Source organism: Chiloscyllium plagiosum, unplaced genomic scaffold, assembly GCF_037043375.1.
Source record: "Chiloscyllium plagiosum isolate Xiang-an unplaced genomic scaffold, Cpla_swu_hap1 HiC_scaffold_10, whole genome shotgun sequence".
Lineage (NCBI taxonomy): Eukaryota > Metazoa > Chordata > Chondrichthyes > Orectolobiformes > Hemiscylliidae > Chiloscyllium > Chiloscyllium plagiosum.
Window position 1 is genome coordinate 26,868,283 of NW_028270148.1, and position 22,377 is coordinate 26,890,659.

At 40.3% G+C, this 22,377-nt stretch overlaps 1 protein-coding gene across 1 annotated transcript in view; it reads left to right on the forward strand.

Annotated features, from left to right (window-relative positions):
• The window catches only part of ryr2a (ryanodine receptor 2a (cardiac)), a 769,474-nt gene that overhangs the window by 348,658 nt on the left and 398,439 nt on the right, over positions 1-22,377 (forward strand). The window contains exons 11-15 of the mRNA XM_087991236.1: positions 936-1,100; positions 3,382-3,503; positions 6,859-7,042; positions 7,303-7,438; positions 11,716-11,811. Of these exons, the coding sequence (XP_087847362.1) occupies positions 936-1,100; positions 3,382-3,503; positions 6,859-7,042; positions 7,303-7,438; positions 11,716-11,811 (703 nt within the window). The remainder of the gene's footprint in view (positions 1-935; positions 1,101-3,381; positions 3,504-6,858; positions 7,043-7,302; positions 7,439-11,715; positions 11,812-22,377) is intronic.

The following is a 22,377-nucleotide window of genomic DNA, read 5'->3' on the forward strand; positions in this document are numbered from 1 at the left end:
TGTCATTTCTTCCCAGGGATCATCACAATCCTTCATTTGCCTGAGCTTTATGCGTGCACAGATTGACTAATATTAATAAGTTAAAGATCTGAACAAATTCATCCTCACACATGGCTGGAGTGCTGAAGCCAATAGTAATAACTCTCACTTTCATCCTAGCTGTGAGCTAACTCAATGCATGAATTAAAGCATGGCCCTCTCCTGTTCTGTATAATGCAGTGCTATATTAATTCTTGCATTTATCTATCAAAATTGAGATTCAAGTGGGCTTCCAACATTCAGTGGTGCAATTTACTAGAAAATGTAAAGGGACAAAAGAATGTGGGAATAAAGCACACAAACCATTTAAAATCATTGGACAGGCTCAAAAATATAAACAAATCTCTAATAGAATATTGATCTTCATCCCAGGGGCCTAAATTACAAAGGAAAGAAAGGTATGTAACAGCTAAAAATAACCTTGACCAGCTTCTCATCTGGAGTTCTGTGTTCAGGTAGATCCTTATCTAGAGAACTGTGTTCAGTTTTGAAAGTGGAAATTCAGGAAATATTTACTAGCCATGACTTCTACTGTGTGATAACATGGCATAAAGATTTTTGTGATGAGAACAGAGAACAGGTCACATAAATGCACTTAGTATTATCTTGAGTTAGGTAGGGTTTGATGCATTCAGTGGTGGCGATTCATCATGGACTTTGCCTAGAGGGAGAAAAGCAGTGAAAAATAGTAATACCTTGAAATGAATATATTTGTCGTACTGGAACTCCATTTTGAAGTGTACAAGCTGAGTCAGACCAGTATGTGTCTTTTGCAGGTTTAACTGCTTTTTGTTAATGGTTGGGTAAAACTAATGACTGCTGATGAAAAGTCACTAATTTGATTTGTATATTTGTGCAATAAAAAAATATTTAAAATGATATAATTCTACTTTCAGGAAAAACTGGATACAGGAATAAGAAAAGAGGTAGATGGAATGGGATCTCCAGAGGTTAAATATGGAGATTCGGTGTGCTTTATTCAGCACCTAGACACTGGACTTTGGCTCACCTATCAGTCTGTTGATGCAAAATCAGCTCGGATGGGAACTGTTCAACGTAAAGTAAGTCTTTTCTTCTGGATGTTGGTGACATGACTGCATTTCTAATTGCCTCTTTCCAACTTAAATGTTGGGTGTAGTTTAATGTAGGTGACGTGCTATAGGGCCAGTGTGGATCTTTCATAATCTATTTTTTTCTGGAAGGCCCAATGAATTAGGTTCCAATCTGGAGTGTGACTGGGTGGTGGACAGATGTTCATTAGAATCAAGGTCCCCAGACTGGGGAATTTCTGCCTGTAGATCATTGTGACTAATTAGAGGCTGTCCACTTTTCATTGTTTATCAGGGTCACTGTAGAGCTGGTGGCAGCAGCTGCTGTTAACAAGACCATTCAGAGGCTCAGGCCACAGTTTATTGATAACAGAAAGGAAAGCCATGCAGTGGCAGTCACTGGGGAGGTGTTTGGTGGTGGTAAAGCCCCCCATACCAGCAACATCCTGATAAACCTTTTCTTTATCCTCTCCAAAACATTCACATCCTCTGGTGGTGTGGTGACCAGAACTGTATGCAATATTCCAAGCGTAGCCTAACTAAGGTTCATTAAGCTGCAGCATAACTTGTCTATCCTTATACTCAATGCCCGTTCCATGTCATAGGCCTTTTTTACTATCTTATCTACCTGCTCTGTCACTTTCAGTGATCTGTGGATCTACACATCCAGATCTCTCTACATATCAATACTCTTAACGATTCTGCCACTCACTGTACAATGATAGGTATCACTTATTAGACTACTCAATAAGATAAAAACTGATGGTGTTCGAGGTAATGTATTGACATGGATAAATGAGGGACGACCTACCAGAAAACAGAGTTAGGAGAATGTGAACATTTTCAGAATGGCAACCTGTAACTAGTGCTGTGCCACTGTTATCAGTGCTGGGGCTTTAATTATTTGCAACATATGTTCATGACTTGAATGATGAAAGTAAATGCATTATAGCCAAGTTTGTGGATGACTCAAAATAGGTGGGAAAGCAAGTGGTGAGGATGACCCAAAGAGTCTACAGATAGATAGAAACAGGTTAAGTGAGCGGACAGAAACTTGACAGATAGAATGGGGAAATGTAGGTTGGGCAGGAAGAATAGAAGAGCTGAATATTATTTAAATGGAGAAAGACCACAGCAAACAAAGGGACAGCGGGATTTGGGAGTTTTCATCCATGAATCACAAAAAGGCTAGCATCCAAGTTCAGTGGGTAATAGGGAAGGCAAATGCAATGTTAGCCTTAATTTCAAAAGGAATGGGCTGTAAAAGTAGGAAGGTTTTGCTAAATCTATACAAATCACTAGTCAGACCACAATTGGAATACTATGACCAGTTATTGAATGAAAGATTTCCTGATATTATGAGCAGTCCAGAAAAGATTCACTGGGCTGATACCAGCTTTAGAAGGACTATCTTTATGAGAAGGGGTTGAGTAGATTGGGCCTGTACTTGTTGGAATATAGAAGAATGGCAGGCAACCTTATTAAAACATACAATTAATACATGACAGATTAGATGCAGAAAGACTGTTTCATCTTGTGAGGGAGTCTCGACCAGACAGCATAACCTCCGAATGAGTGATTACACATTTAAGATGGTGATGAAAAGGAATTTTTTCTCTGAGCAGGTAGTGAATCTGTGAAGTTCTTTACTGCAGAGGGCCATTGAAGCTGTCATCAAGAATATTCTGAGACAGATAATCTTTTAATCAGTAAGGGAATTGTCGGTTGTGAGGAAAGTGAAGTTGAGGATTATCAGTTCAGCCATGACCTCATTGAATGGTGGAACATTCTGGATGTGCTGAGTGGTCTACTTCTGTTTCTACATTTGAAAGTCTTATTGGAAGGATGAAGCTTCTAAGCAGGACCGAATCACCCATGTAAAAGGATGTCAATTGGTGGTGTGGCAGGAAGACCATCGCTAAATTAGAGTGGTGCTGGAAAAGCACAGCAGGTCTGGCAGCATCTGAGGAGCAGGAAAATCGACGTTTTGGGCAAAAGCCCTTCATCAGAAATAGAGGCTCTATTCCTGGTGAAGGGCTTTTGCCCGAAACATCAATTTTCCTGTCCCTCGGATGCTGCCTGACCTGCTGTGCTTTTCCAGCACCACTCTAATCTAGACTCTGGTTTCCAGCATCTGCAGTCCTTGTTTTTACCTAGGAAGACCACCACAGTCTTCTGATGATGTGATAATGTTTATTTGCAGATTCCTCTGTAATCAGAGAAACAAAATAAGGCAACAGGTGCAAACATAAATTGTTGAGATCTGACTGGAATAAAAATGTTTTTCATTTAGGCCATAATGCATCATGAAGGCCACATGGATGATGGCTTAACTCTTTCACGTTCCCAGCATGAAGAATCAAGGACAGCCCGGGTTATCCGCAGCACAGTGTTTCTCTTCAACAGGTTTATTAGGTATGCTTTCTTTTGAGTATGAGTTGGTTCTTATAAACATGTACAGTAGCACCAGAGCAGATTTAAAGCAGTTTTCTAGAATCCCACAACTCCAAGTCATCTCTTGGATCACCTGATGGCTTGAAGGGCTTTTACTGTGCTGTTTTTGACTCTATTAATTCTGTGATGCTATTATTCAGACTTAAACGATATCCCCTTAACCCCAAACCCACAGAGTAATTCACAGACAAGACAAGATAACACAACTTTGCAGAATTATTCAGGGTCAGGAAAAAATAGGCGAGAAAGGTACAATTCCACTGTTGGTCAAATGTAAAAATTCATAAACTAGAATGCATTGATTTCTCCTAGTTCCTTTGATTCCTTTAATGAAATCAAATTGCTGACAGCTACAGAATGATGGACGGTCTTCAGACCAGATTTCATATTCAGTGGGCAATTGTTAGGAGACCTGAGATTTGAAACTTCATCAGGTTTTCAAAGTATTTCACTCAGAGAGAGAGCTTTTCGTTGGTTTTGCCTTAAGGCATGTCTCTTGCTAACTGGGAGTCTCACAGAGAGAGAGAGAGAGAGAGAAAAGTTAAACCTTCTTTAACCCAGAAATGTTCAAATCAATCCATATTTCGGTTTTTCATAATCCATAAGTATACATGTATTCCTAACATTTTATTGCTTTTCTATAACATATCTCTGTTCAGTGTTTGAAAGATATCAATTTATTCATCATGGTTCAATCCCTCTGTCAAAACTGCAGGCAGCAAATTCATATTAATGCATTAACCATTTGTGTACTAATGTCGCCAACAGTAAATTCTAGGCTTCATTAATATGTTGCTTGATACCTCTTGGACTGATGTGCCATGACACTTGTACTACAGAATAAGACACTATGGCATGTGGCTTTTGGTTGCATTTGTAGGCAAAACTGCCTGTGATGCCTACAGTTTATTGGCTGGGCAAGCACTACATTTACTAAAGTTTCATTAAAATGTTCATGGGATAATATTTGCATAATGTCTTCTCAACATCTGATCAACACTGCAGAGGCTCAATACACAATAAAAATAGAAAATGGGTGGTTTACATATTCTAAATATATGCAGTAGCTGTGTTTTTGACAATTCATTTCAGGATGTCCTTGAGTTTTTTAAAGCGATCACATTCTTTTAAGCTTCACCTCAGATACTAATTTGTGAGTTACCATGGGAGCTCGGGTAGTTGAGCTCTCCCCACATAGGCGCAATCAATATTCTATTCGGCATTCCTCTCCCTATGAACTTGGAGATGGAAACCTTGAAGCAGAATGGAAGAGGTTGCCAGTACAAGTTGACTGTAGTGTCCAAAGTTACTTCTGTGTGTTCTTTCACAGCTTTGTATACAATGGGGCCTTGCCAGGAAGCAGACAGGGGATAGCCAGCAGTAGTCCCAGTTGTAGTAAGAGACAGAAGACTTGTCTGTCAGAGGACTGGCCGCTTAGACTTGTAAGGCAATTTGTACAGGATCGAAAAATGTGGCGCTGGAAAAGCACAGCAGGTTAGGCAGCGTCCGAGGAGCAGGAGAGTCGACGTTTTGGGCATAAACCCTTCATCAGGGATTTGTACAGGATGTCACATATAATTAAATGCTTCAAATATCCAAACACAACACATTTGCTTTGCGAAATGAATCATTAGCTCCATAAACCTGTAAATTCTCATCTCTCCAACTTCTTTAATCTACCTCATACCAACAAGCTGCCAGAACTCATTATAGTATCAATCATACCTGATTTTGATTAACTCTTACAATGTGTAATTCAAATATTCTCCATGCATTTTGTCTTCACACTTCCCCTGACTGAAGGTATAATCTGATATTTCTAATTATTTCCCCAGTGGGAATGCAGTGAAGACAGATCTCCAGAGGCTCCATCACGACACCTGTTGAGAATGCTAGTGTTGCTATGCACTTGCGTTTTATTAATTGAATGAGTGACTGACTAGAGGAAGGGAAGAAAATAAAAGCAGGGCTTTACTTTTATGTTGGAGATAGACTTTTAAATCCTTCACCTCAGTTATTTGGATGTCTCTAAATGCAAAATTTATCAGGCACTTTTCTAATGCTGTTAGTATTGTTGTCTCTTTTCTTTCTGCAGTTTCTGGTGCCAATTATTACTCAGCTTTCCCCTCCCATTCGATAGGAAGCTGGTTCTCATGATGCTCTCACCAGCAGAATTTCTGGTCAAACCTCCTTTAGTATGACCTGCAGATATGTGACTTAGAGCCAGAAAATCATAACACAGAAGCAGACCATTTGGCCCATTGTATCCATACTGTCTCTCTGTGAGAGCAACTCTGCTAGTACCCTTCCCTGTTTTTTCCCCACAGCCCAACAAATTATTTTTCTTCAGATAATAATCCAATTCCCTATTGAAGATCACAATTCAATCTCTGTCCATCACATTGAGGCAGTGCATTCCAGAACCCAACCCGTTCCTGCATAAAGATAGCTTCTTGATATGCTGTCTCTTTAAATTGTTGCCCTTTGGTTATTGAGCTTTGCACCAGTAGAAGGTTTTTCCTTTCTGTCTCTGTTCGGACAGACATGTCTGCCAAGTATCCTCTTAACCTTTCTTCTTGAGGGAGAACTGTTCTAATTTTGCCAAACCATCAGCATAACTGAAGTCTCTTATTTCTGGAATGATTCTTGTGAAACCTTCTGCAGTCTCTGCAGTGCCTTCGGATCCTTCCTAAAGTGTGGAGCCCAGAATTTGTTGCAGCATTCCAATTGAAGCTGTACTAGTGTTTTCCAAAGTTTCACTGTGATTTCCTAGCTTTTGTACTGTCTCAATTTATAAAGCGTAGAATCACCTGCCTTATTAAACCCTTTTTCTTTCTGTCCAAGGTCAAATACACTGAAGGAAAAAGGAGCCCTGATAGGGTCCACATTGTACTGATGAGAGTATCATAGGAATCACCTTTGTTTTCAAATGAAACAAGCGCACGCAGGTTAATTAGAGACATGTCAGGCAGGAACCCTACCCTAACCCCAACCCTGCCCCTAACCCGAACCCTAACCTTAACCCAGCAAGTGCTCCACACATGTCCTCAAACTACTGTCACAAAATTTGGGGCTTGTCAAAAGAATCGTCAGGCTTTTTTTTTTCTAATTAGAATTTGCTACAGCTTCATTGAGTACTTTGAAAACTTCTGATTGACCAAAATTCTGCTTCATGAAAGAAGTGAATTTCTATCAATTTTTATCAACTTGACAAATTGTTCTGGCAGCAAGTTCACGTGATGAAAGTTTAAAACAATCATCATGATCATTGACATTAGGATTTATTTTTGTGGCTAATATTTGGCTGTATTTTCAGGGGCCTCGATGCTCTCAATAAAAAAGGGAAGTCCACAGCTATCGATTTGCCCATTGAGTCAGTCAGCCTGAGCTTGCGGGATCTGATTGGTTACTTTCAGCCACCCGATGAACATCTGGAACATGAAGAGAGACAGAACAGATTGAGAGCATTGAAGAACAGACAAAATCTCTTCCAGGAAGAGGTAAGCAGCTCTCCTTTAGAGGCATTTGACTCCCATTATTAATCTTCGGATGATTTAATCTGAGGTTATGTTAATAAGTTAACTGCAAAAGAATCGAATGTACAATATACAGCTCATTTCTATTTGATTTGAAAACCTGTCAAATCGTTTTTGTGATAATAATACCAAAGTTTTATTGGCATAGAACAACCCATATAAAAAAATGCTGAAAATTCAATATACCGTGATCTGCAAATTTATCTTCATACATTCACTTGCAGGGAATGATTAATCTAGTTCTTGAGTGCATTGATCATCTCAACGTGTATAGCAGTGCAGCCCATTTTACAGATGTAGCTGGGAAGGAAGCAGGAGAGTCGTGGAGAGCAATTCTAAATTCTCTGTATGAATTACTTGGTAAGGTGGATGTTTTTGATCTTTTATTTCCAGTTGATATATTCATTTCAGTAGATTTACGCGCAATCTTTTTCACTTGATAATTTAAATCAATAATTATAACAGCAATCCAAATCACTTTAATCATTTTCAAAATTACATTGAATCTTAGGGAACGTTGTGGAAATAGCTAGGGCTTTAACAGATATCTTGGCGGCATTCTTGAATACGGGGAAGGGCCCAGAGGATTGGAGAATTGCTAATGTTGTCCCCTTGTTTAAGGAGGGTAGCAGGAATAGTCCAGGTAATTATAGAACTGTGAGCCTGACGTCAGTGGTAGAGAAGCTACTGGAGAAGATATTAAGGGATAGGCTAGAAAGAGGAAGCTCGATTACTGAATACCAATTATCCGAAAATTGAATTATCTGAAGGAGATCTCAAGGTCCCAATAGACTACATCAAAGACATATTTCCAATTCTGATCACATCTTTTGTTTACAGTGATTAACCAGGCACCGTCTCCAAATGACCGACCTCCCACCCTCTCTCTCCCCACACTTTCCCTGGAGCTCTACAGAGGGGTGCACCATAAACAACACCCCCCCCAACCCCTCAAATAATCTGAACAACATTGTCCTGTACAGGGCAGAGGTGGAACCTGTCAAAAAGTTGCAGTAAAAAGGTGTGTGTGTGTTTGGAGACTTACACCACAAAGACAGCAGAAGCAGCAGTCTTATTGTTGGTGCCCAGTCCGGCTGCCCCAGAGAGGAGGTGGGGACAGTGCTGGACGGGGATGGGGGGGGGTCGGGTGGGCAGAGGAGGGGTAATTCTGGGCAGGGATGAGGGGGCAGGGGCAGTGCTGGACAGGGATGGGGGGCAGACGGGGGGGTGGTGTTGGACAGTTGGGTGGGGGTGGGTGTTTGATGGGGGCAGGGGCAGTGGCGGGGGCAGGGTCAGGGTCTTGCGCGCTGTGTGCTTCTGCAGTCTCCTGAACGAGGAGCAGACTTTAAAAACTCTGAGCCCCAGAGGAAAGGCATTTAACCATTTAACCAAATAATCGATTATCCGAATGAAATAGTATCCCTTAGTATCCGAACAAAATCAGCCCATCTCGTTCAGATAATCGAGGTTCCCCTGTACACCCATTTGGAAGAAAATGGGCATATCAGTGATAGGCAGCATGGAAGGTCATGTCTTACAAACCTATTAGAATTCTTCAAAGAGGTGACAAAATTGATTGATGAGGGAAAGGGTGTAGATGTCGTATTAATGGACTTCAGTAAGGCGCTTGATAAAGTTCCCCATGGTAGGCTGATGGAGAAGGTGAAGTTGCATGGGTTCCAGGGTGTTCTAGCTGGATAGATAGAGAACTGGTTGTGCCACAGGAGACAGAGTAGTAGTGGAAGGAGACCTGTGACCAGTGGTGTGCCACAGGAGTTCATGTTGGGTCTACTGTTGCTTGTGATCTACATAAATGATTTGGAGGAAGGTGTAGGTTGCCTCATTAGCAAGTTTGCAGATGACACTAAGATTGGTGGAGTAGCAGATAGTGAAAGGGACTGATAGAGAATACAGCAGAATATAGGTAGATTGGAGAATTCGGCAAAGAAATGGCAGATGGAGTTGAATCAGGACAAATGCGAGGTGATGCATTTTGGAAGATCCAATTCAAGAGCGATCTATACAGTAAATGGAAAAGTCCTGGGGAACATTGATGTACAGCAAAATCTGTGTGTTCAGGTCCATTGTTCCCTGAAGGTGGCAACACAGGTCAGTAGGAGAAAATGAGGTCTGCAGATGCTGGAGATCAGAGCTGAAAATGTGTTGCTGGAAAAGCGCAGCAGGTCAGGCAGCATCCAGGGAACAGGAGAATCGACGTTTCGGGCATAAGCCCTTCTTCAGGAAAGGGCTTATGCCCGAAACGTCGATTCTCCTGTTCCCTGGATGCTGCCTGACCTGCTGCGCTTTTCCAGCAACACATTTTCAACACAGGTCAGTAGAGTGTTCAAGAAGGCATACGACATGCTTTCGTCCATCACATGGGGTATTGAGTACAAGAGTTGGCAGGTCATGTTACAGTTGTATAGGACTTTGGTTCGACCACATTTGGAATACTACATGCAGTTCTGGTCACCATATTACCAAAAGGATGTGGATGCTTTGGAGATGGCGCAGAGGAGTCTCAACAGGATGTTGAACCCAAAGAGAGAAAATGCTGGAAAATCTCAGCAGGCCTGGCAGCATCTGTAAGGAGAGAAAAGGGCTGACGTTTCGAGTCTAACTGACCCTTTGTCAAAGCTCTTTTTTTTCACCAGGATGTTGCCTGGTATGGAGGGTGCTAGCTATGAGGACAGAATAAAAACAAAGAAAATTATAGCATAGGAGCAGGCCCTTCGGTCCTCCAAGCCTGCACCGCTCCAGTTCCTCTATCTAAACCTGTTGCCTATTTTTTAAAGGTCTGTATCCCTTTGCTCCCTGTCCATTCATGTATCTGTCTAGATACATCTTAAATGATGCTATTGTTTCCACCTCTAACCACCTTTGCTGGCAATGTGTTCCAGGCTTCTACCACTCTCTGTGTAAAGAACTTTCCACGCATATCTCCCCTAAACCTTTCCCCTCTCAGTTTGAGCTCATGAGGTTGAGTTGATTAGGATTATTTTCATTGGAAAGAAAGAGGTTGAGGGGTGACCTGATTGAGGCTTACAAATTCATGAGACGTGTAGACAGGGTGGATAGCAAGAAACTTTTTCCCAGAGTGGAGGACTCAATTACTAGGGGTCACGAGTTCAAAGTGAGAGGGGCAAAGTTTAGGGGAGATATACGTGGAAAGTTCTTCATGCAGAGGGTGGTGGGTGTCTGGAATGCGTTGCCAGTGGAGGTGGTAGGGGCGGGAACAATAGAGTCATTTAAGATGTGTCTAGACAGATACATGAACGGGCAGGGAGCAGAGGTATACAGGTCCTTAGAAAATAGGTGACAGGTTTTGATAGAGGATCTGGAATGGTACAGGTTTGGAGGGTCGAAGGGTCTGTTCCTGCGCTGTTAGTTTATTTGTTCTTTGTTAAAGGAGGTTGTAAATTAGATTGAGCTGGTCAATAAGTAGGACCTTAATTTTGTGAAATATTTCCATATAGTGGATGTTGATGGCCCTCTTCCTGCATGCATCATGGGCTTTGAGGTCCCATAAAACCCTCCTACAGTACTAGATTCACCATCGTATTGACTGGAATGAAGATGGGTGCAACCTTGGAAGGAGAATATGAAGTAACGTGTTGTGTGCTAATGAGTTTCTTGGAAATGTGATGGAGCTTGTCTTCTTTGCCAGTAATTATCTGTTTTATTTTTGAGTATACACATATACATAATGCTTATACATACATATATGTAAACAATGATTGCATTAGGTACTGCTGTAATTGTCTTCAGTCTGCATTTGAGAACAAAGCACTCCTCAAATTCCAAATCCATCTGCCTTCAATCAATACAGTACACAAAGCTGGTCTTTACAATGTTTCTGATGTGGAAGAGCCAAAACACAATTTTTGCCTTGTGATGTTTAACTGTCATTGCTAAAAGTGCACAAGCAACCAATTTATTAGCTAATTTATTAGCAATGCTTGACAAAAAAGGTCGCATTAAAATAAATACTACCACATGCATTGCTGGTGTGCTGAAGAATTAAAAGGCAAAGAGATTCAGTAAATAGTCATTATTTAGAGGCATGTAGGTAAACCATTGCAAATAGCCTATGGAATCTGAGTATATTCCTAACATGTTTGCTACATGTAGAAAACAAATGTTAGCAACACAAATTGTTTATCATGACGACAAAGCATCTTTATCTCATTGAAATAGACTTGCAAGCAAATGAATGTTGGCATCATGCATTGAGGACTTTTTCGTAAATTATGAAGTTTGACCACTTTCTGATTAACCAAAACTGAATTATATTTTATTGGACCACATGTTGCACCAGGAGTGCAAACTGTTTCAGACACATTACATATCCTGTGCTTCAGAGTTTGTTTGTCATCGTGTTGTCTAACAAGATTGTTATTTTTGTAAGTCACAATGATTATTGTTTGTGGGCAAACCAAATGGTTATTTGACAATGCAGATCTTTATCTGACACACTCTATTACCTATTTTCCTTTTGTGGACTGGTCTCTGATATTCTGGTCTGAAGTGCCATTGTATATGAATGAAAATTGTTAATGTTCCCATTGAGAGAAATGCTTTTTGAGGACATAAACATATATAAAGTTATGACCTAATCTTGTCCCATCTGTCTTTAGCTGCCCTGATCAGAGGCAATCGCAAAAACTGTGCCCAATTTTCTGGTTCCTTGGACTGGTTGATCAGCAGACTAGAAAGATTAGAAGCTTCTTCTGGTATGTATGAACTCTTGCAATTTTTATTTTATTTGTTCACAAAATTTGACTCTCACTGGCTAGGTCAGCATTTATTGTCCATCACTAATTTCCCTTGAGAAGGTAGAGGTGAATTGCAGCCCATGGCAGGTTTGGAACACCCAGAGTGCCGTGAAGAAGCAAGTTTCAGGATTTTGAATCTACAACAGTGAAGGAGTGACAATATAGTCCAAGTTAGACTAGTGTATGGCTTGGAGAGGAATCTGTGAGTGGAGATGTTCCCATACATTGGCTACCTTTGTTCATGCAGATGGTAGACATTGTCGATTTGGAACTTACAATTGAAGGAACATGGATGAGGTGATACAGTGTCTCTTGTAGATAGTGTGCACAGCTGTTCCTGTACAATTGTCAAGTAGGGATTGAATGTTAAAGGTGGTGGATGAGGTGCCATTCAAGAAGATTGTTTTGATCAGGATGCTGCTGTACTTATTGAGTGTTGTTGGAGCTACTCTCTTCAAGTAGAGTTTAGCCCTGCTGATATTACAGAGGAACATCGATTATCCAAAGGACACGAGCGGGGGCTATTTTGTTTGATTAATTGAATTCTGGATAATCGGATGCCGGATAACATAGTTTCGCCAAGCATCAGGACCTTATGATTTTGATGGATAATCCGATGTTTGGATAGCGAATGCCGGATAATCAGGGTTCCTCTGCACACAGCGGGTGTAAAGGGGAATTTAACCCTATATATGTTACACAGTGTCTGTGTCCGGGAGTTTAACCCTGTATATATTGTAATGTGTTTCTAGGAGAACTTGCATTATTATTAAATATATATAGTATATTATTCTATCATACACCTGACTTGTGCTTTGTAGTTAATGGCAATGTTTTGGTGAATCATGTGTTGAGTTATTCACCACAGAATTCCTTGCTTCTGATCTGTTGCTGATGCAATGGTGTTTATATAGATGGATCAGCTTAGTTTCTGGTCACTGATAAACCCCAGGATGTTGATAGCACGTCAAGGGGAGATCAGTGTATTCTCTTTTATTGGATATGGTTATTGCCACTTGTGTCACGTAAATATTTCTTGCTACTTATCAGCCCAAGCATTCATGTTGTCCAGGCTTTGCTGGACAAATTACAAAAATGTAGCATATGCTTTTACTGGAAAGTATCATTCAAAGATGTGCCAGCATGCCTGTGAAATTTGCATAATTTCATTGCTGGATTTTGTTTAGCAATTATGTTTTGATTTATCTTTGATAAATTAACATTGGTCCATTGCTAAAAGGTACAGAGAGTGATTTTGACTGGTGAGCTGACTGTTTCTGACCTGGGAGCCAGGCCATCAGGAGAGGATTATTGGAAGAGTAGAGGATCCCTGGTTTCTCCATTGATACACAAGGCCTGGTTGGTGCAATTTTCAAGTGAGCCCTTAAAAGGGAGTGGAACATACTTGTGTGTTTTTGGTAGGCATCTGCTTAAATATAGAGAATATATGTTGTTCATGGCATTAATTTGTCACTTCAATGCACAACTATGCAGAGCATGCACAGTGCACTTTCACCCATTCATAATAAATGGTCAATGACCCAATCACTGATCTTAAAGGAACTTTTGGTGTCCATTCAAGAAATGCCCCAAAACCTTCATGCAGTCAGCAATGGAATACTCCAATGGCAGACACAACTCCCCGATGATGTTCAAATGTGGCCAAACCAGAAACTTGTTCAGGCCACTCAATGCCAATTTCAGATGAATGGCGAGGCTGTTGTGCTGATTTACAGGAACATTTGGGCCAAAGTCAAGAATTGGCCGAATTGGCTTTTCAGAGGATAAATTGTCTGCGTTATTCTGAATATGATTATACTGAAAGCTAAGGAAAGAATGTAGACCAACACATTGCCATGGGAATCATGGTGGCTGTTCCTTTAATCATAGGAGGAGGCTGTACATCATTCTCCACCTGTCAGGAAAACTTTAGTCATTCAGTCTGAAGCGGCATTTAAGGGGAATCCCTTGTGCATTTCATTGTGCATTTGCAATTGGGAGGGGGATGGAAGGAGCATATTTCACTATTTAGAGTCATAGAGTCATAGAGATGTACAGCATGGAAACAGACCCTTCAGTCCAACCTGTCCATGCCGACCAGATATCCCAACCTAATCTAGTCCCACCCATCAGCACCCGGCCCATATCCCTCCAAACCTTTCCTATTCATATACCCATCCAAATGCCTCTTAAATGTTGCAATTGTACTAGCGTCCACCACTTCCTCTGGCAGCTCATTCCATACACGTACCACCCTGTGTGTGAAAAAGCTGCCTCTTAGGTCTCTTTTATATCTTTCCCCTCTCACCTTAAACCTATAGCCTCTGGATTCCCCGACCCCAGGGAAAAAACTTTGCCTATTTACCCTATCCATGCCCCTCATAATTTTGTAAACCTCTATAAGGTCACCCCTCAGCCTCCGACGCTCCAGGGAAAAGAGCCCCAGCATGTTCAGCCTCTACCTATAGCTCAAATCCTCCAACCCTGACAACATCCTTGTAAATCGTTTCTGAATCCTTTCAAGTTTCACAACATTTTTCCGATAGGAAGGAGACCAGAATTGCACGCAATATTCCAACAGTGGCCTAGCCAATGTCCCGTACAGCCGCAGCATGACCTCCCAACTCCTGTACTCAATATTCTGACCAATGAAAGAAAGCATATCAAACGCCTTCTTCACTATCCTATCTACCTGCGACTCCACTTTCAAGGAGCTATGAACCTGCGCTCCCAGGTCTCTTTGTTCAGCAACACTCCCTAGGACCTTACCATGAAGTGTATAAGTCCTGCTAAGATTTGCTTTCCCAAAATGCAGCACCTTGCATTTATCTGAATTAAACTCCATCTGCCACTTCTCAGCCCATTGGCCCATCTGGTCAAGATCCTGTTGTAACCTGAGGTAACCCTCTTCTCTGTCTAGTTCACCTCCAATTTTGGTGTCATCTGTAAACTTACTGACTGTACCTCTTATGCTCGCATCCAAATCATTTATGTAAATGACAAAAAGTAGAGGACCCATCACTGATCCTTGAGACACTGCACTGGTCACAGGCCTCCAGTCTGAAAAACAACCCTCCACCATCACCTTCTGCTGAGTAACAATCTCACTCTATCAATTTATGTGACCTCCCCCAAACAGCCTTGCACCCTCTTTCTATCCCATCAGTTTTGAACTCCCAAATGTACCCACCCAACTTTTTTTTTAAAAGCTTTCACTACTCCACATTACCTCCTGAATCCCAGGTCTACATTTTAGTTCTGCCAGCCATCATGATGCACTGTCCCCACCATTGAACCCTCCCTTTATGAATATTGTCATGACTATTTTGTGGTGTTCTTCAGTGAGTACAGAAAATAATTTATTTAGTATACATGCTACATTGTTTGAGGGAACAGATTGGCCACATTACTAGCATATATATATAAAACTCCTTCGACCTTTAGAAATGCTGCCTCAGTGCAAAATTGTGCCTGTTACTGTTGGTGGTTTATGGGCGAATTTGCTTGCTAGAGCAAATAGGGTTTCACTTTCTTAAATGCAGCTGTTTGCTTCTTTTTTTTGTTTTTGCCAAAGGTAATCTATAATTATTCAAATGCATAAAACCTAATGATTGATCTTGACACTCTCAGGCAGTGTCTTAGCTCTCGTGAATTTTCTAGACTTGACTATTCCAGTTCCTTTACAGCTTTCACTCTTTTGAAAACAGCAGCTCCTGTAAGATTGTGCTGCATGAATATTATCTACTGCTGCATGGAACTACAAATCATCACACTCTTAGCTAATGGCACTATGCCTCTGATTTAAAATTCTCGTCCTCATATTTAAATCTCTCCCTGGGTTTGTACCCCTCTATCTCCCTCATCAGTTATAAGCTATCAAATTGTTTTTTTTTTACTCAAGACTCACATGCTTCACCTCCTTCTCCCTTTTCTCCCTTACATTTCATCTTTCTCTTGTATTTTCAGCCCTAATGCACTGGATTCCCTTCTGAAAACACTTGTGCTGCTCTCTTTCCTTTAAGTACCTCCGTACACACCACTTCTTTAACCAAGCTTTTGATCACTCTTTCCCAGATTTCCTTTTCACAGCATTTGGTGGATATCTTTAATCCTATGTGAAATATCTTTGGCTATTTTTCTGGTTTGGATAGTTCTATAAATGCAAGTTGTTGTTCAACATTTCTGCTCATGTAATTAATCTAGGAGTTTTGCTTAAGGGTTTATAGTTCAGGAGAATATGGATTTTCAGAAGGGAGAACAAGATTTATATTAAACAAACCTTGGGAGCGACACAAGATTGTGTGACTTCAAGGCTTGTCAAGGTCAACTATAATTACTTCCTATTGGAGTTATCCCCATTGCTTCTGCCTCTGTGGATGGTGCTGTCAGGTGACTGCATTAGATGTGCTGGTAACTGTAACTGGTTTCAGCAAACAAAGTTTTACTGACATGACAGATTAAAAAAAAATCGGTTTTGTGCTTGGAATGAGGGAAGAGTCCAATGGTTGCTTATGCACCATTTTATTGGAGCAAGCTGAGTGGTGTCACTCTATTAGGGAGCTTTCTGGCACACTCTGCTCTGGAAACAGTCCTTTAGAATTCCACGGCATTTTCACTGACATTAGCTGGTGGGGCGAGTGTGCTTTTCTTCAATATATTGAGGAGAAATGGAACACGTCTTTTAGGATTTGCTTGCAATGACTTTCTGACTAACCTTTGATTTTGTGTGCATATTTAAAGGAGGTAACATGTAATACAAGAGTATTGTACAATGGATTTGGCCATTTAACTGTTTTACCACTGTGCTGTTGAGATGAGCACTGTTTCGTAAATTGCCCGGTCCCAGTGCATATAACATGAATAACCCATTGAGAAGATTCCTCATGACTTTTTACAGTGATTTATGTTTGGTAGCAATTGAACTCCTTTCACATAGTATCCTTGGGAGAGCTGATATTCATCATGCTGGTATGAACTCAAATTCAAGTGAAATGATACTGTTCTAACCCATTGCACTATTCTGCCCCTTTGTTAAAGACAAATTCTTTATATCATCATTTCTATGCTGACAACTATTTCTTTAGGGGTTAGAATGCATTACTTTGAAATTCATTGCCTATAAGATTTGAACAGAACAAATCTAAGGGCTTGACCTTGGTCATTCATTTGGAGAAAAGGTGGGGAACCTCTGATACTGTGGAGTTTCAGTTCAGCATGAAAATGGCTGTGATACGGGTTTCTCTAGGACCCTGTTGTTTTGCAATTTGCTTGGCTGTTGTCCAAGCCTAATGGAGAGTTATGTCCAACTAAACCTGGAAATATGCTCTGGTGGAATTTGCAGCAGACAAAACTAGAAACAGCCTCCAAACTTCTGTCAGACCTGTGTATGTCATTGTTCTGAAAATATATGTTGGGCAGGTTGAATACATGATGAGGAGTTAAGGGCTGATAACCAAACTACCTTGTATCAAATCACATTCGGGTTTCTATGATGACACAGATTGGGAAAGGATTGATCTCATTGCACCCCAAATGTTTGATTATTATCAACAAATGCTTGTGCACAGAATTAAATGGAGTGAGGTCAACCATGAGCAATTACTGTATGACTTTAGTGGCCACTTTAATAAATGTAAGCAGAAAGACTAAACAATCGAGATTTGGATGGATGACAATAAACTGTTCTTCAAAACATCCAAGCACAGGTAATTCTTTATGGAATGTATCCTCAAAGGAAACAATTGAGATTGCACCAATGAGCTACTCTTCAAAAGATCCAAGAATGTTCTTGAAAAATACCTGTAAACATTGAATATATAAATAAGGAGGGTTTTTCAGAATTAGTTTGGGAGCTCAGGTACAGAAATTCAGAGCTTCTCCTTTGTATTGTGCATATTGATCACTTTTGTTGTATGTGAATAAAGTCTGTTCCATATAATAAAATGAATAAGAAATATTTGGAGGGATATAGGCCAAGTGCAGGCATGTAGGACTAGATTAGTTTGGGATTATGTTTGGCGTGGACTGCTTGGACTGAAGGGTCTGTTTCCGTGCTGTATGATTCCGTGACTCTATACTTCATTATAAAGAGTTTTATGTTTATTAAGTATGTAAGTTAGCTCGCTGAGCTTGAAGGTTTGTTTTCAGACATTTTGGCACCACACTAGGTAACATCATCGTTGACTGTCACTGATGCTGTTACCTAGTATGGTGACGAAACGTCTGAAAACAAACCTTCAAGCTCAGCGAGCTAACTTACATACTTATCATCAACCTGAGCGACAAATCTTCTCAAAATTGCTAAGTTTTATGTTTATCCGAAGAACATCCTTTTGAATGATAGAAGGCAGTAGATTGACAGGCAGTTGCTACAAGAGTAGTTGCACAGGCCACTCTTAAATTAAACCTTCCACATACCATCTTCTTACTGGCCACTCCTATAACTAAAGTTTTGACTGGGCAAATTGAGGAAACATAGTGGTTGCCAGGTTTCCATTGTCATGTGATTTATATGTTGCCAGGTGTGTCATAATTATCAGTTCTGCTTTTTGTCATTTATATAAATGATTTTGAAGTGAATATAGAAGGTTTGTTTAATAAGATTGCAGATGGCACCAATATCTATTGACTCCATCCACACTTCTCACAGCCTCGGAAAGGCAGCTAACATAATCAAAGATGCCTCCCACCCTGGTTATAATCTCTCCCAACCTCTTCTGTCAGGGAAAAAAATACAAAAGTTTAAACACAAGCAACAACAGATTCAAGAACAGCTCCTTCTCCACTGTTATTAGACTTCTGAATGGACCTCTCAAATTTCAAATTCAATGTTGATCTAACTCTTTCTGTACCATCACTGCAGCCATAATAATTCATTCTTTGCTCTGTTCTGTTACTCAGATGCACTTTGTATGACATGATCTGCCAGTACTGCATGCAAAACAATACTTTTCACTATACCTACATATATGTGACAATAATAAATCAAATAAATAAAATCAAAAAATTGGTGGTTAAGTGGACAGTGAAGAAAGTTACCTCAGAGTACAATGGAACCTTGATCAGATGGCCAAATGGGCTGAGGAGTGGCAGATGGTATTTATTTTAGATAAATGTGAGGTGTTGCACTTTGGTAAGGCAAATCAAAGCAGGACTTATACACTTAATGGTAAGGTTCTGGGAAGTTTTGCCAAACAAAGAGACCTTGGGATGCAGGTTCATATTTCCTTGAAAACAGAGTTGCAGGCAGACAGGGTAGTGAGGAAAGTGTTTGGTACGCTTGCCTTTATTGGTCAGTGCATTGAGTATAGGGGTTGGGAGGTCATGTTGTGGCTGTACGGGTCATTGGTTAGACCACTTTTGGAATTCTGCATTCAATTCTGGTCTGCCTGCTATAGGAAGGATGTTGTGAAGCTTGGAAGTGTTCAGAAAAGATCTACAAGGATGCTACCCAGGTTGGAGGGTTTGAGCTATAGGGAGAGGCTGAATAGACTGGGGAGTGATCTTATAGATGTTTATAAAACCACAAGGGGCATGGATAGGGTGAATAGCCAATGTCTTGGGGGAGTCCGAAACTAGAAGACATAAGTTTAAGGTGAGAGGGGAAAGATTTAGAAGAAAGCTAATGGGCAACTCTTTCACGCTGAGAGTGTTGCATGAGCTGACCGAGGAGGTGGTGGAGGCCAGTACAATTACAACATTTCAAAGACACCCGTATGTGTATGTGAATAGGAAAGGTTTAGAGGATTACAGGCCACATGCTAGCAAATGGAATTAGATTAATTTAGGATATCTGGTCTGCATGGACAAGTTGGACCAAAGGATTTTTTTCTGTGCTGTACATCTCTATGACTGGTGTCTTGTTCTTGACTGTTTAGTACTTGCACCTTCTTTATTTCCCAAAGTGTGGGAATAATTAGGACATGTACATAACATGTTATGTCGTGATCTGTGGGAGCAGTGGTGGTAAAGGACAAAGTAGTTAAAGAGTAACATAATTAAAAAGCACCTTTCCATTTCAAACTGCATGGTGATTATTTTTCTTTCCAAGTTGTAAAGACTAGTTTTACATTTGGACTAAAAAAATGGGGAAATATACTATGTTAAACCAAAGACTGTGGAAGGATATGTTGCTGACTTTAAAAATGCAGTGGGAAGGCTGCTGGACACCTCAGCTCCATGGCTGTGTGTTCAGAGGAGTTTTGCCCAGTGATAGACCTTTGGTGTTTCAACCAGGATTAATTGTGTGAATTCAGGGTACTCAGCATAGAAACTTCATGACTGTTTTGTGTGTGAGTTGTTACAGCTCTCTGTCTGGTCAATACAGCAGAAACATCCAGGTCGTGAAAGCGAAAGCATTTATTTCTCTTTCCATCTTTCCCTATGTTCGTAGAGAAGTAAAACAAAATTCCAAGCAGCTTTTTCTCTTTCTCTCTAAAAACTGCTCTCTCAAAAGGAAAGGGAGGAAAACCATTTTGAAATATACTGCAAAGGTGAATCTTCAACCAGTGAATGAAAGATTATGAGTTGTGGTATCCACAACCTAGTGTCCTTATCAAAGAGGTAAAACAAATTGGAAGAAAACAAACGAATAGAATCCCTACATTATGGAAACAGGCCATTTGGCCCATTGACTCCATACCGATCCTCCGAAGCACATCCCACCCAATCCTTGTAACCTTGCAATTCCCATGGCTAATCCAACTCGTCTACTCATCCCTGTACACTTTAGGCAATTTAGCATGGCCAATCCACCTAACCACATCTTTCAACTGTGGGAGGAAAGCAGAGCCCCTGAGGGAAAGCCACATCGACACAGGGAGAATATGCTAACTCTACACAGTCACCCAAGGGTGGGATCAAATCCAGGTCTCGGGCGCTTGAGGCAGGAGTGCTAACCACTGAATCATTGTACCGCAACCCCCTCCCCAGACCTGTAACCTGGACTGCTGTCAGATCTATACTTCACTGACATTTTTGTTCCTTCCCCACCCATAATATTTGTGTCTGGTTTCTTTGTGTGTCTGTTTGTATGGAAATGTTTAAAAGGGATAGAATCTAACTTATTGAGCATATGTTAGCAATTCATGTTTCTTTCTTGTTATTGATTAAACCTGTCTGATTGCAATAAATAATTATTTTTTCTTAATGATAAAATCCTGATGCACTTATTCTTACAACCTGAATTCAAAGGTTAGGTGAGATTAGTCAGTTTAATCAGATTTTCACATTTGCAATGTCTCTAGGAAGAGTGGCACTTGATTTCCAGGCACTGCCCTCGTGAGTCATGGCGAAGTTATTTCAATTTTATGGCACAAGCCCATTTCTTTCATCAGATATGATGCTAAACAAGTCAGTTAACATGAAGCAAAATTGGTATTTCTGAAGTTGTCAAATTGATTAAGATAGTCAAGTGAATAGTGGAAAGGCATGCAGCAGATTTCAGGCTTGACTTATGTATTGTTCTTGCTGTAGGCTGACAATGGTCAGTTGTAATGAGTCTGTGTAAGTGTGTACCATTTAGGTCAGGAGTAACATGCTTTAAATGGGAATGAAATTGTTGTTTATCAAAATTGCAGTTTAGGGCAAATGGAAGAGGTTTCCAGCAAATAATGCTCGATTGATTAGCATTATTAATCTTGAAAATCATTTAAGCAATTAGATATAAACTGATTTAGCTTTTTATAACTAATGGGATTTACACATGCAATAATAAAGCTGTCATCAGGAATTGAGGTTTTTAATGAGGATTCCATGTGTGCATGAAACATTTTTTCCTCCTCTTTTTTACACATTATTATTCTCTGTGGTTGGCTAATGCTTAATGCTTTCCAAGCACGTCACACTAAAGCAATTTGATTCCCTGTAGTGTAGGACATTTTTTTTCTTGAGTATGTCTATGAACCTTTTGATGAAGAGAGGTCTTATTGAAAATGCTGTCATTTTCCTTGGGGAAAAAAAGCTACACAGTGAACAATAATCTAAGAACAAAAACATAATATAAATATTTGATCCTTAAGGTCCTAATCTGTTATAGAGATATTCCTCCTTTCGCTATGGTTTGTTTTTCTTGTGGTTGACTTACATGCTTAAATTACATTAAAGCGTATGTCAGGAATTGAATTCAATAATTCTCATGGACATACTTTATTTTATATTTTAATGGCAATACCATCAAGTTCATCTGTTCCCTGCAATAAAACAGACATTGTGCTAACCTTCGCACAAAATGTCTCAAAGGAAAGCAAACATTAGTCATTTTTTGGGTTTTCTTTTGTGTTTAAATTATGTGGCTGAACCAACAAGCTGTTAGCTTTACTGGCAAGGGACCAGAAATGAGGAACGTCAGTAATACTGAGAACCTGAATAAGCTGGGGCTACTCAGCCTAGGGCAAAGGCTAAAAGGGAATTTGATTTGTCCAATATTGTGCGGTTTTTATAGAGCAAGTGAAGTAAAACTGTTTGTGTCAGCAAAAAAATTGTTAACTAGGAGACTACAGATTTAAGGTGATTGGCAAAAGAGCC